Below are 12,824 nucleotides of genomic sequence, written 5' to 3'. Positions count from 1 at the left end.
GACGTCAGACCAGAAACGAGGAATCAGGAAATAAACAACAGAGGTGGAGTTTGGTGAAGCTGAGTGAATGGTCTCGCTCAGCATTTAATAATGAACAGACAGACAGAAAATAAAAGGTTGTAACACAAGCAAGACACAGGACACGGCACTCGTAGCCAAAACAAAAAGAAAAACAAAATGGACTATACAGACAAAACACGGTGAGCTTCTATTTTAACTATTATTATTATTACAATTACATCTATCTCCAATCCTGTTCTCCACTCACTGAACACACAACCCTGAGTGAGTGAAAACATGTTGCTTTTATGCAGCTGTACCGAGACTCGATTGCTAATCAATCCTTCAATTAGAGTCGCAGTACAACTGCACGTGAATTAATAAAGTGCAATTCCCTGTGCTCACATATTATTACATTTTACTTGCATGTGAAGTGCTGTCCAATCCTCATGCCTAAATACAAATATACATTTTAAACACTCGTGTTACACAGACCTGTTTATACCCCGTGTACCAATGACTATACACCAACATTAACACACAACATGCAACAAAAAATATACACAGGGGCTGGGCACTTTGGAACAGGGAGGTAGCACCCGTAGTAAGAACTGGGAGAAAGTAGACAGCAAAAAACGTGGTGGAAGATATTATGGGGCAAGTACAACAGGGAAGAGGAGGCTTTGGTCTCAGTTCGGCTCCCCAAGTTGGCACAAAGCAGCTCCAGGTGAAAGGAGGCGGGGATGAATTGTGTCAAGTTAGTGTCCCAGGCTAAGAAGGGAGAATGGATGAGATGGGAGACTGTGGAACAGCATAAGATTAGCATAGTGAGACCTGTCTGCAATGGAATAGAGAAAGATGAGCTTACAAATCAGGTTAACATATGATGTATTTCCATCACCGCAAACCTGAATATGTGGGTAAAGAGAACCCTGCATGTCTTTTGTGTTCATCACTGGCTACCCTGAAGCACATTCTTACAGGATGTAAGGTGACTGCGAGCCAGGGTCACTTCACTTGGCATCATGATGGGGTGTTGTGATGCTTGGCATTAGCACTGGACGAATGGAGCAATAAGCAAATAATTAACATCAATGGATTGGATGGCTAAGGTAAATAAACTGGGCTGGGTTGGAGGATGCAGTGGAGTGGTGCTGAGAGGCCAGCATTACTGTTGAGCCTTCCCGAGGTGTCGGCTCGTCGATGAAACACTGAAGATGGGAGGTGCCCACCTAATGACCCACCTACGAAGTGCCCCACCCAGCCCATTCCTGACGGTTTCCATGAAGAGGCACCAGGGAGGCCACAATAGGCTGATCCCTGGAGCCAGCATTACACTTCCGCCATCAACACCAGAAATTCACATTACCTGGCGGAGGAAAAGCACCAAAGGCTCATATATTACTGCGAAGACAGGTCTTGGTTGGTGCCCTCAACTACTGTCTAATTTTATCTTGGCGAAAGCCAAGTCCAATATTAGCATTAAATAGCAGCTACTCTTATGTAATGAAAATGAAATTAAGTGCATTTTGGGAAGTTTGTTTATAATAATACTCTTTCTTTGAGAAGATGTATTAAGTTTTTTCAATGTGTAATGAAAAGATAAAATCAAGTGACTGCTTATTTAAAATTGTACAGATGTATTTTGTTTTGCTAACAAAGGTGTAAATACATGAAGTATCAGCTATTTAGAACATAAGAACATAAGAAAGTTTACAAACGAGAGGAGGCCATTCGGCCCATCTTGCTCGTTTGGTTGTTAGTAGCTTATTGATCCCAAAATCTCATCAAGCAGCTTCTTGAAGGATCCCAGGGTGTCAGCTTCAACAACATTACTGGGGAGTTGATTCCAGACCCTCACAATTCTCTGTGTAAAAAAGTGTCTCCTATTTTCTGTTCTGAATGCTCCTTTTTCTAAACTCCATTTGTGACCCCTGGTCCTTGTTTCTTTTTTCAGGCTGAAAAAGTCCCTTGGGTCGACACTGTCAATACCTCTTAGAATTTTGAATGCTTGAATTAGGTCGCCACGTAGTCTTCTTTGTTCAAGACTGAACAGATTCAATTCTTTTAGCCTGTCTGCATATGACATGCCTTTTAAGCCCGGAATAATTCTGGTCGCTCAGCAGCTGACCAGTAAAATACACGTTTTGTCATAATTATATACCAGTATATACGATAAATTATTTTATAGAAAATAACGTACAGTTTATTACAATGTTCCTTTTTGCAAATTGCTATTCCAATGGGCAATTTGTGTGAATAATGAATTATTCATTAATAAGTGATTTCATTGTTACCTTCAGGAGTGAGAGAACAAGAGGATGAAACAACTGTTATTGAGGCATCTCCCCCAGAAGAAATCTATGTCAATATAGATCCACCACCAACACCAAAAACCCCACCAGTGACACAAGTGGGCTCCAAGGTACAGTAGATGGGTTTCAACCCCAAGTATTATGAGATATCTAAAATCTAAATTACATGAGTTTATATTTATGACTCAATACATTCTTATATAATAAACTCATTGGCCACAGTAGATCAGTCATAGTAGAGTATTCATAATGTACAATGTTATTGCTATCAGTTCACAACTATTACAGGAAGCTATGTGGCAGAATAGAATAGGCACTAGACTTGCTGTAATTATCAAATTTGGTATAAAGGCTGGCACAGGATGGGTGTTACTGAATACTCTGTCTTATCATCTTATGGGGTTTACCTGCTAACAACAGTAAAAATATCACCTTTTTATATCTTAATAAAATAACTTATTTTGAGCTGCAGTGGTAGCATTGCATAATATGTTGTAATGGTAACCAATGTACTACACAACTAGACAAAGTAATGAGAGAAATGTTAGATATTGACTCCTTAGGTGAAAACCTGTTGAATTTAATTGAGCATTATGCACAAAGACCTCAGCTTTTATTAACTAAGTTAATAAATTAATCTTTATCCTGTATATTATGAAAAAATGTGTGTTTAATATCTTAAATGGATAATGGAACAGAACACAAGGTATAAAATATGTATGTAGAGGTAACTGTCTGAAAAATTGTTTCAAAAGGTTTATAAAAACTTTTTTAAAATATTCTAGCTCCAACAAATCCCACTAACCTACATTTATTTGAAACTGTCGAAAATAAGAACAAAATAAGTTACAAATGAGAGGGGGCCATTCGGACCATCATTGCCTGCTACACAACATACCTTGATGTTGTAGTTTGCTGTCATCAACCAGACAGTAGAGGGAGGCAATTCAAAAGGCCAACCAGATTGCATGGTAATGTAGTGAAAAGCACAGATTACAAATCACAGACAGTGTATTGCACATGCTCAGTTTCAAACCCTGTGCGACAGGAGTGTTCTGTCACTGTGGGTATCAAAAAACACAGAGGGTTTGTAGTAGAAAACGCCACTCAGACGTCCAGATTTTATTGAAGCACAGACAGTTGCAGTGGTTGGTGGCCGCCACTAGGGTAAAATAGTGGGTAACATAGTGGGTAAAACAGATAGAAAACAAAAGGTGGCCAAGCTTGGGCCGAGCGCTGCTCCCACTGAGGGAAGTTCCACTCCAGGAACACTCCTGTGGTCCTCATCATTCACTTGGTTCCCACTCCCTGGCTATCCTCACAGTCATGAATCCTCATGCTGGAATGGAATGGAACGGAGAGGAGAGGAGAGGGCTGGCTTTCCAGACCCTTTTTAAAGGAAGATGTTAATTGATCATCAATTATGCAATTGACATCTGGCCACCTGCTGCACATTCAAGTTCAATTAGGCAGCATATCTAGTCACATGGATATGTTTTTAGAAATCATTTAAATTATACAAATTAAACCATTTTTTTTAAAACACATTTTCTCAGCCCTGCACACCCTGCATTACAACAAGCACGCTGTAATTAGAATCCCAGGACTAGCAGATAAGTTATGAAGATAGGTGTAGGTACGAGTTATGAAGATAGGTGTAGGTAAGAGTATGTTTCTTTTGAGTCAATGGGTTCCTTTTAAGAGAAATCTAAATCAACAAGCTACTAGGAACCAAACAAGGATTGATGGACTGAATTGCTTCCTCTCATTTGTAACATTTTATGTTCCTAGTTGTGGCATTATCCTTAACTTCAGAAACACCCAATTATAGACTATAAGGTAAAGCTATGAAGTTATTTTAGTTTCTTCATAGTGAACTTTACCAAACTTTTTCAGGATGGTAAAAGAACCTTGAGAAGGTCCACCAAGAGAAGAAAACGCACTGTTGCTGATGATTCTGCAGAAAACGTCATTGACTGGTGGTCTAAATACTATGCATCGATGGAGAAAGCAAAACAAGTAAGACTATTAGGAAACTTAAAAAAAGGTTCATCGGGTGTGTGAAAATATTATATCTCAGAGGAAGTCATTATACTGCATTATAGATTCTTTATTAACATTGGAGCATTATACATTAATAATGTCAGGTGTATCAGTGTGTCTAAAACACCAAAGTATGGTATTGCATGTAGAGTGGCTCTCAAAAGTATTTGTCCCCCTTGGACTTTTCCACATTTTATTGTGTTACGACATGGAATCAGTATGGATTTAATTAGGAGTTTTTGCCACTGATCAACACAAAAAAGTCCATAATGTCAAAGCGAAAAATACAATCTACAAATTGTTCTAAATTAATTACAAATATAAAACAGAAAATAATTGATTGCATAAGTATTCACCCCCTTTGCTATGACACACCTAAATAAGCTCTGGTGCAACCAATTGTCTTTAGATGTCACATAATTAGTTGAATGAAGTCCACCTGTGTGCAATTAAGGTGTTCCACATGATTTCAGGTTAAATATACCTGTCTCTGGGAGGTCCCACAGTTGGTTAGTACATTTCCTAACAAAAACTACATCATGAAGACGAAGGAACATTCAAAGCAAATCCGGAATAAGGTTCTTCAAAAGCTTCAATCAGAGGTAGGATAGAAGAACATTTCCAAGGCATTGAATATGGAGAGAATATGGCACAACTGTGAATCTGTCTAGAACAGGCCGTCCTCAAAAAATGAGTATCTGGGCAAGAAGGGCACTAGTCAGGGAGGCCACCAAGAGGCCTATGGAAATGTTAAAGGAGTTACAGTCTTCTACGGCTGAGCTGGGAGACACTGTGCATACAGCAACAACAGCCTGGGTGCTTCTCAAAACTGACCTTTATGGTAGAGTGACAAAAAGAAAACCATTGTTGAAAAAAACTCACATCAAATCATGGGGAGACTCTGAGACCAAGTGGAAGAAGATTCTATGGTCTGTTGAGACCAAAATAGAGCTTTTTGGCCTCAACACTAAGCGCTATGTTTGGCGCAAGCCTAACACCGCACATCATCCTGAGAACACCATCCCTACGGTGAAGCATGGTTGTGGCAACATCATGCTATGGGGATGCTTCTCTGCCCCAAGGCCTGGAAAGCTTGTGAAGATAGAGGGCAAAACGGATGCAGCAAAGTACAGAGAAATCCTGGAGGAAAACCTGCTGAAGTCTACAAGAGACCTGGGACTTGGAGAAGATTCATGGACTTTTTTTGTGTTGGCATTAACTTGTAATTAAATCCATTTTGATTCTATGATGTAAGACAATAAAATGTGGAAAAGTCCAAGGGGGGGTGAATACTTTTGACAGCCACTGTAAATTTACAGTATTTAGCAAATTACAAAGCGGTGTTCCAGAAACTGTTCTTACCGTACTTTCTCAGTCCTTGTCTAAGTAATCTGATAGTCTCATCTCCAAATATATTAAAGAAAATTGGTGGAATGTCACTCATTTTGTGGCAGTGGTTTTATAACAAATAAATAAAATGGCAGTTTGTCATAAAATTGTGATGGAATTTAGAATGCTGTGTGTATTGATTTATACAGTGTGAAGGGTCTCATTAGTATGCGAGCCATGCGCGGAAGTGACTGAGCGGTCAGAGTGAGAATTTTTCTGCTTACTCAGATCACTGATGAAATCTGCTCTGCAGTGCTGTGAGCTGCTCAGAGGGAGTTGAGCTGAGCCATCGTTAAGTGTTCTTTCACTGAGCTGCCCAGAGGGAGCTGAGCTGTCGTTCAGTGGGTTCTTTCACCGAGCACTGCTCTGAGCGGCTCACTTAACGCATCACGCAATTATCTTGCTGAAAGCTGCTAATTTTGTTCTTATAAACCGATGAGAATACTGTTTCTGTCCGGAAACAATAAAAACAAACACTAAGGCTGCATTCACACTGGGTCCGTTTCAAATGGACTCGGTCTGGTTCATTTCGTTTCATTTATCAGGACCGAGTCAATTTGTGTTCACAATGCAGTTTGCAAGTCCACTCGGTTTGTTTATATGGTCTGTGAACCGGATGTTTACAATATCCTGCAAAGTATCTTGAAAGATAGCAGCTATTGAAGTATTGTTTCAGTTTTTAATAGCATGTTTTAGACTGTGACATATTGCTGTCAAAGAAAGGAGGAACGGAGGCAGCACTTTGCTAATTTAATTAAAACACATGTTGAATGACATGCAGCGGGAGAATAGTGCAGTATTCACTTACGCCATACTGCTCTGTTCTCCTATGTTAGGCACTCATTTAAGAAAAGGCTGAATATATTTGACTATTTTTGTGGGTTTTGTCCAGTTGTTCGGGTTGGATCAGAGCTTTAGTTTCTTTCACTCTCAGTGTAATTAAATCATAGATCACATGTGTCTAGTTAAGCTTGGCCGGTCCTGAACAACATGTGTGACTCAACCAGATGTAAACTGGTCTGCAGTCAGGGGCTTAAAATGATTCCATATTTACATATGTAGCATTGTACCTAAAATTTATCAGCTCCGAATCTGGACTGAAACTCATAAACCTGACGTACTTGCAATCTCTGAACCCTGGTTATCCACTAGAATTGACAACGCTCAAATAGAATTAGATAACTTTTCAACATATTGCATGGACCGCACAAAGAGGCGTTGGGGGGGGTTGCCCTCTTTGTATCAAATAAATTTTAATCCTCTTCATAAAAAACCAAAACTTTACCCGTTAAAAGCTTTATTTCGCTAAATTGAAATTAGGCGGAAATAAGGAACTAACCGTTGGCTGCCTATACAGAGCTTCTACTTCTGATCCATCTACTTATGAAAATTTGAGCACATTCTTGACAGGGATGGATTCAGGCAAGGAACTGATTTTGATGGGTGATGTAACATCTGAATTGGAGAACATTAAGTTTACATTAAGAGGTTCCAAAGACAAGTTTCACAAGGTGTGGTTGCCCTTCATGGAATACTTTGAGAACTTACATATCCAAACTTGGACATAGGTCGACATAGGTCAGCATCAGATAGTGGTTCGAATGATAGTTCTGTTCATATTCCTGGGACCGAACCTGCATTTTAAAATGGTATCCTGTTCTTCTTGATCTGCAGCAGTAGTTCTGAAACCCCCAGCAAATATTCGATTGTCCTATCAAAGTTGTTGAAAGTCTGAACAGACTTTTTTTCCCTCACAAGCTTGATGTGTGTAAAAGAAATCTGTGCAACACAAAACCAATTCTGAATGTACCCATGAAAACAACAGAGGAACCAACATTATTTTGAATCTACAGGGAGACTGAGAGACCTCAAGGCTAATCCTGTAACCTTCTGGAAGATCGTGTTATTCTGTTCTACTTGCATCAGTATGAAAAGCACCCAAAAATAATAAACATGGGTATGTTTTAAATATGAAATATTATCTCGTAGCAGCAATTCACCAGGCTGCTGCCTTTGAGTTCAGCTTAGTCCCTCTGCAACATTTTTCAAATGTTTTTTTTTTTTTTTTTTCCCAATTGGAGAAATGTGAAATGTGTGCAAATTGAGGTGATCTGCATATCTGATTTCATCAGAAACTTGCAGCAACATGAAAAATAAATATATACAACCTTCAGTAAATGAGGGGGAAGTATATACATTTTTAATGCAAATTGATGTTTCCAAAAAAGCAGGTGTGGAAAAATAGAACCTAGACTGGGATAGAACCTAGACTTCTTAAGGTAGCTGCCTACCCATTGAAAAATCAGCTAGCTACATTAATTAATAGGTCTGTTATGTCTGGCGAAATGCTATACCAGCTAAAACAAGCATTAGTATCTTTCATATTTAAAAGTGGGGACATCACAGCCCCTGGTAACTATAGGCCTATATCTATTTTACCAGTCTTATCAAAGATTATCAAAAAAATCGTACAAACCCAATTGACTAATTACCTAACAACAAATAATTTATTTACAGATTATCAATTGGGTTTTTGAAAAGCTCACTCAACCACAACAGCTTTATTAAAATTAATATATATCAGGCTATGGGAGAAAAGAAACTTATTGGTGCCATTTTTATTGACTCATCTAAGGCTTTAGACCTAGTTGACCATATAATACTTCTCAGTAAGTTAAGTAACCTTGGAGTAACGGATCCTTCACTGTTATGGTTTAAATCATATCTAATGGAACATACCCAAGCAACTGTATGAAAAAAAGAAATCTGACCTTATGCCTATATCCCTGGGAGTCCCACAGTGATCAATTCTTGGACCTCTCATTTTTTATTTTTATTAATGAAATACCCAAAATCTGTAAGAAAAGTTCAGTACATATGTATGAGGATGATACGGTGGTGTACTACAGATCTGATAATATCCATGATTTAACTAAGATACTACAGAGCGATTTTCTGGAACTTCAAAAATGGTTTGATAACGTTCTGATCTTAAACAAAAAAAGACAAATATCATGTTATTTGGTGCAGAGAAATTGATACAAAACAATAGCGCACATTTTTCCATTACCACACGTAAGACTACGCTACCGGAGAGAGTTGATACCTTTAAATATCTAGGGGTCTATATTGAAAAAATATCAAAGAAATATGCTGTAGAATTGGAAGGAATCTGGGTGTATTGTATGGTCAGCGCCACTGTTTAGGCTTTACAGCAAGGCCAGCAACTTCTATTCCTCATTCTAGATTACAATGATGTCATCTATAGGACAGCTTAACAAGGAGTCATTGAAAAAGATGGATACAATGTTTAGCAGGATCTGTAGATTTGTACTCCAGTGCACCCCACTAGAGCATCAATGCAGCTTATACTCCAGGTTAAATTTACTGACACCTGCAAACAGAAGGAATTGGAAACTATTGGTACCTGACTCACTTTAAAGGGGCACACAATGCACTGCCTGTTTATTTAAACAGGTTTTTTCAGGAGTTTTCTAGTAGGTACAGTTTGCGCAATGTCAGTGGTACTAAATATTTTGTAACACCTACATTTAAGAGTGTTGTGGGTAGAAAATTGTTTGCTTTTACTGCAGCCTCTGACTGGAACCACTTGCCAGTTATGCTCAGATCAGAGACCCGTCATTTAAAAAAAAAAACTGTTGCACCAGTATCTATCTGAGCCCTGTATGTGTACTATATGATTTTACTGAACTGCTCATTGAACTGCTCTGTGTTTTATATTCGTTTATTTATTTATTTATTTATTGATTGTATTTATGGTGTCTTCAATTTTTGTTTGTGGAAAACTGTAAATGTATTGCCCTTGCCAGGACATCTATGAAAATGAGTTAAATTAGCTCATATGGCTTTCTTGAATAAAGAATTTTCAAATTTAAGAAAAAAAGGAAAATATCAGATCTGCAGAGTAAAAAACGTTTTTCTTCAATTTACTGATGTCGTACCAACTCCAAAGCCATTAAAATAACAGTATATAATAACACAGTAATAGCTTAAATTAAATATTGGGTGTATTTATTGCAGATGATAACAACTTATTATTTTCTTTATATTGTCATCTCAAAACATTTAAATGTACATAAAGCCAAATTAAAAAAAAGATAAGCTATTAGTATTACCATTTAAACATGATAAACACATAATCGGAATGATTAAACACATACTCCATAAGATTGCTTATTTTATTTTTCAATGGCGCTGATACACAGCCAATTAAATTGCTCTGCTATTATCTTGCTGAGCACACCGATGCAATTTTGATGTGGCATTTCCCTAAAAACATAGGATAGAATGGAATCACCATTCAAGTCATCTAAAATCTTCCCTGCTCTCTGGCTGCTTCACTTGAATATTAAACCCAAATTGTCTTCAAATTAGCTTATTCTATGAAATCTATAATTTTTTTTTTTATTTTTTTTTTTTAACTATCCAGTTTCTATGTATGAGCTCTATATGTAAGTATATGTGTATCCAACATAAGGCTGTTTTTGCTCCACTTGTTTTCTCAGAATATGGACTAAACTACACATGAAACATTTACTTCTGAGAGATGTTACCTTGTATAGTTTGTTTCATATGTGCAAAAGGATCAAGTCCAGCAGTTGTTCACATTTGAGGTTTAGCAAGTGAACCAGACTCATTTGGACCTCTTTAGGTAGACGTGGGATGGTTAGTTTCCCAAGAGGACTTTGCTGTTCACACTTCATACCAAATGTACCAAACCGTATCGAGTGTAGACCAAACAATCTGGGGAGTTATGGGAAGTATGGGAAAAACAACACCGCCCAGAATCCCTCTCAGACATCACAGCCGTGGTACTCTCCTACCTGGCTGTAGATATGGGAAGGGCCCTACCATCTCCAGTGCCACTGGGAGGGGCTATGCCTATCCCACCTCCACAGGCAATAGGCACGTCCACTCTAGAGCCCAGAGGAGAGCTGTATCGGTCCCCAGTGACCGAACAAGAGCCACACCAGCCCCCAGCAACTGAAGGAGAGCTGTACCAATCCCCAGTGATTAAGGGAGACTACCTGGTACTCCCGCCCACTACCAGAGAAGCTGAAGCAACCTGCATCACCTGGGGCTGCTACGTCTGCATCTCCTGGGGCTGCCTGTCGCTCTGCATCGCCTGGGGCTGTCACGCCTGCATTGCCTGGGCCTGCCTGTCACTATGTATCGCCTGGGGCTGCCTGTCGCTCTGCATTGCCTGGGGCTGCCGCGGCTGCAACGCCTGTGTAGGCTAATTTGCCATCCATTGGTGTTTCCAAATTATTGAGCAATAAAAGTTTTTGTGCTACTGCAATATGAGGTGGACATGTAACCCATGTCCACCTGTGAGGCGTGTGAGTAAAAATGGATTTTCCAGACAGTGATTTACGTGTAAAAATTAAAATTTTATTTAATATTACACGGGAAAAAAAAAGAAAAATAATAAAGAAGGATGTGAGGGAGGGAGTGCTGGAGTAATCAAAAATAAAGGAACGGAAGCCTCTTAGTCCTCTTCGCGCTCTGCTTAAATCCAAAAATAAAACAAAAAGGAATAAAAACAGAAAAGAGCCAAGTTAGTAAGGCCTCCGTTCGTGACACAGTCCAAACTCCCACGTACTTCCCTCCAGCCTTTTTTCCCCCGCCTCTATTCCTTAGGACCAACCCCGAACACAGTAGCACGTTCCCTTTAGTATGCAAACCCCGCCCCGGTAGTCAGTGGATCACCAATCCCAAACTGACAGGTATCCTTAATTTCACTTGACTCCAGTGGCTGGAATTTATATACTCATACTTCCGCCCCTCACCAAGGTGCCGCCCCTCAAAAAGATGACTTTTGTCATGGTCACAAGACCTTGGTAAGGGAAGTCCCGAGTTGGTTTGATGCCTTCTACTGTTGGGAGGCTGAATTGCAGACCGAAACCCCTTTGACTCATCACATATCCCACCCCTCAGAGTGGAGCCGAAGGAACACTCGGAAACCTCTAACCCCTCCTTTTCCCCTCCCTCCCGGGAAAAAAAATCAGCGTTTTGATGTAACTTACCTGCACGATGCCTTATTTGAAAGGCGAAGGGTTGGAGCGCCAGGTACCACCGCGTAATCCTAGCGTTTGAATCCTTCATTGTGTCTAACCACTTTAAAGGGGCGTGATCTGTGATGAGTACAAAGGGTCGTCCCAGAAGATAGTATTTTAAGGACTCCACCGCCCATTTTACTGCCAGGCATTCTTTCTCTACCACAGAGTACCTTTGTTCTCTCGGCAGTAACTTCCGACTAATATATAATATCGGGTGTTCTATACCATTTTTTTCCTGGGACAGAACCGCCCCCAGACCAGTCTGTGATGCATCAGTCTGAAGGATGAACTCTCGGCTGAAATCCTGGCTAACTAATGCTGGGGCCTGACTCAAATTAGTTTTAATAGATTCAAAGGCTGTCTGACACTCTGCACTCCACTTAATTTTATTTGGAGCGTTCTTTTTAGTGAGATCAGTGAGAGGGGCGGCTATAGTGGAAAAGTGTGGAATAAAGCGGCGGTAATAACCAGCCAATCCTAACAGTGATCTCACCTGGGTTTTTGTGGTAGGTACCGGTGAATCCAACAAAGCCTGGACTTTTGAAACCAACGGTTTCACTCTACCCTTACCCATTATGAAACCTAAATATTTTGTTTCTTCTTTTCCAATAGCGCACTTTGCCATGTTCACTGTGAGTCCCGCCTACCTCAGAGACTGTAGGACGGCTTTTAATCTACTCAAATGTTCTTTCCAGGAAGAACTGTATATGACTACATCATCGATATATGCAGCTGCATACTCTCGATGAGGTTGTAATACCCTGTCCATCAGTCTCTGGAAAGTTGCGGGAGCTCCATGAAGTCCGAACGGCATAGTACAAAATTGAAAAAGACCATCTGGGGTTGAGAATGCCGTTTTCTCACGAGAGGCTTTTGCTAATGGAATTTGCCAGTATCCTTTCGGCAGATCCAAAGTTGAAATAAACCGAGCTCGCCCCAGCCTGTCTAAGAGTTCATCTACCCGAGGCATGGGATAGGCATCAAACTTGGAGATAGC

General features: G+C 39.7%; 1 protein-coding gene across 3 annotated transcripts in view; it reads left to right on the top strand.

The window, feature by feature from the left end:
• The window catches only part of fer1l6 (fer-1 like family member 6), a 164,743-nt gene that overhangs the window by 78,892 nt on the left and 73,027 nt on the right, over nucleotides 1-12,824 (top strand). For all 3 annotated transcript variants that reach the window (XM_041231013.1, XM_041231012.1, XM_041231014.1), the window contains 2 exons: nucleotides 2,304-2,425; nucleotides 4,212-4,334. In XM_041231013.1, coding sequence (XP_041086947.1) covers nucleotides 2,304-2,425; nucleotides 4,212-4,334 — 245 coding nt within the window. The remainder of the gene's footprint in view (nucleotides 1-2,303; nucleotides 2,426-4,211; nucleotides 4,335-12,824) is intronic.

Source organism: Polyodon spathula, chromosome 27 (assembly GCF_017654505.1).
Source record: "Polyodon spathula isolate WHYD16114869_AA chromosome 27, ASM1765450v1, whole genome shotgun sequence".
Lineage (NCBI taxonomy): Eukaryota > Metazoa > Chordata > Actinopteri > Acipenseriformes > Polyodontidae > Polyodon > Polyodon spathula.
The sequence above is the reverse complement of the archived record's forward strand: the minus strand, read 5'-3'. Positions and strand labels throughout refer to the sequence as shown.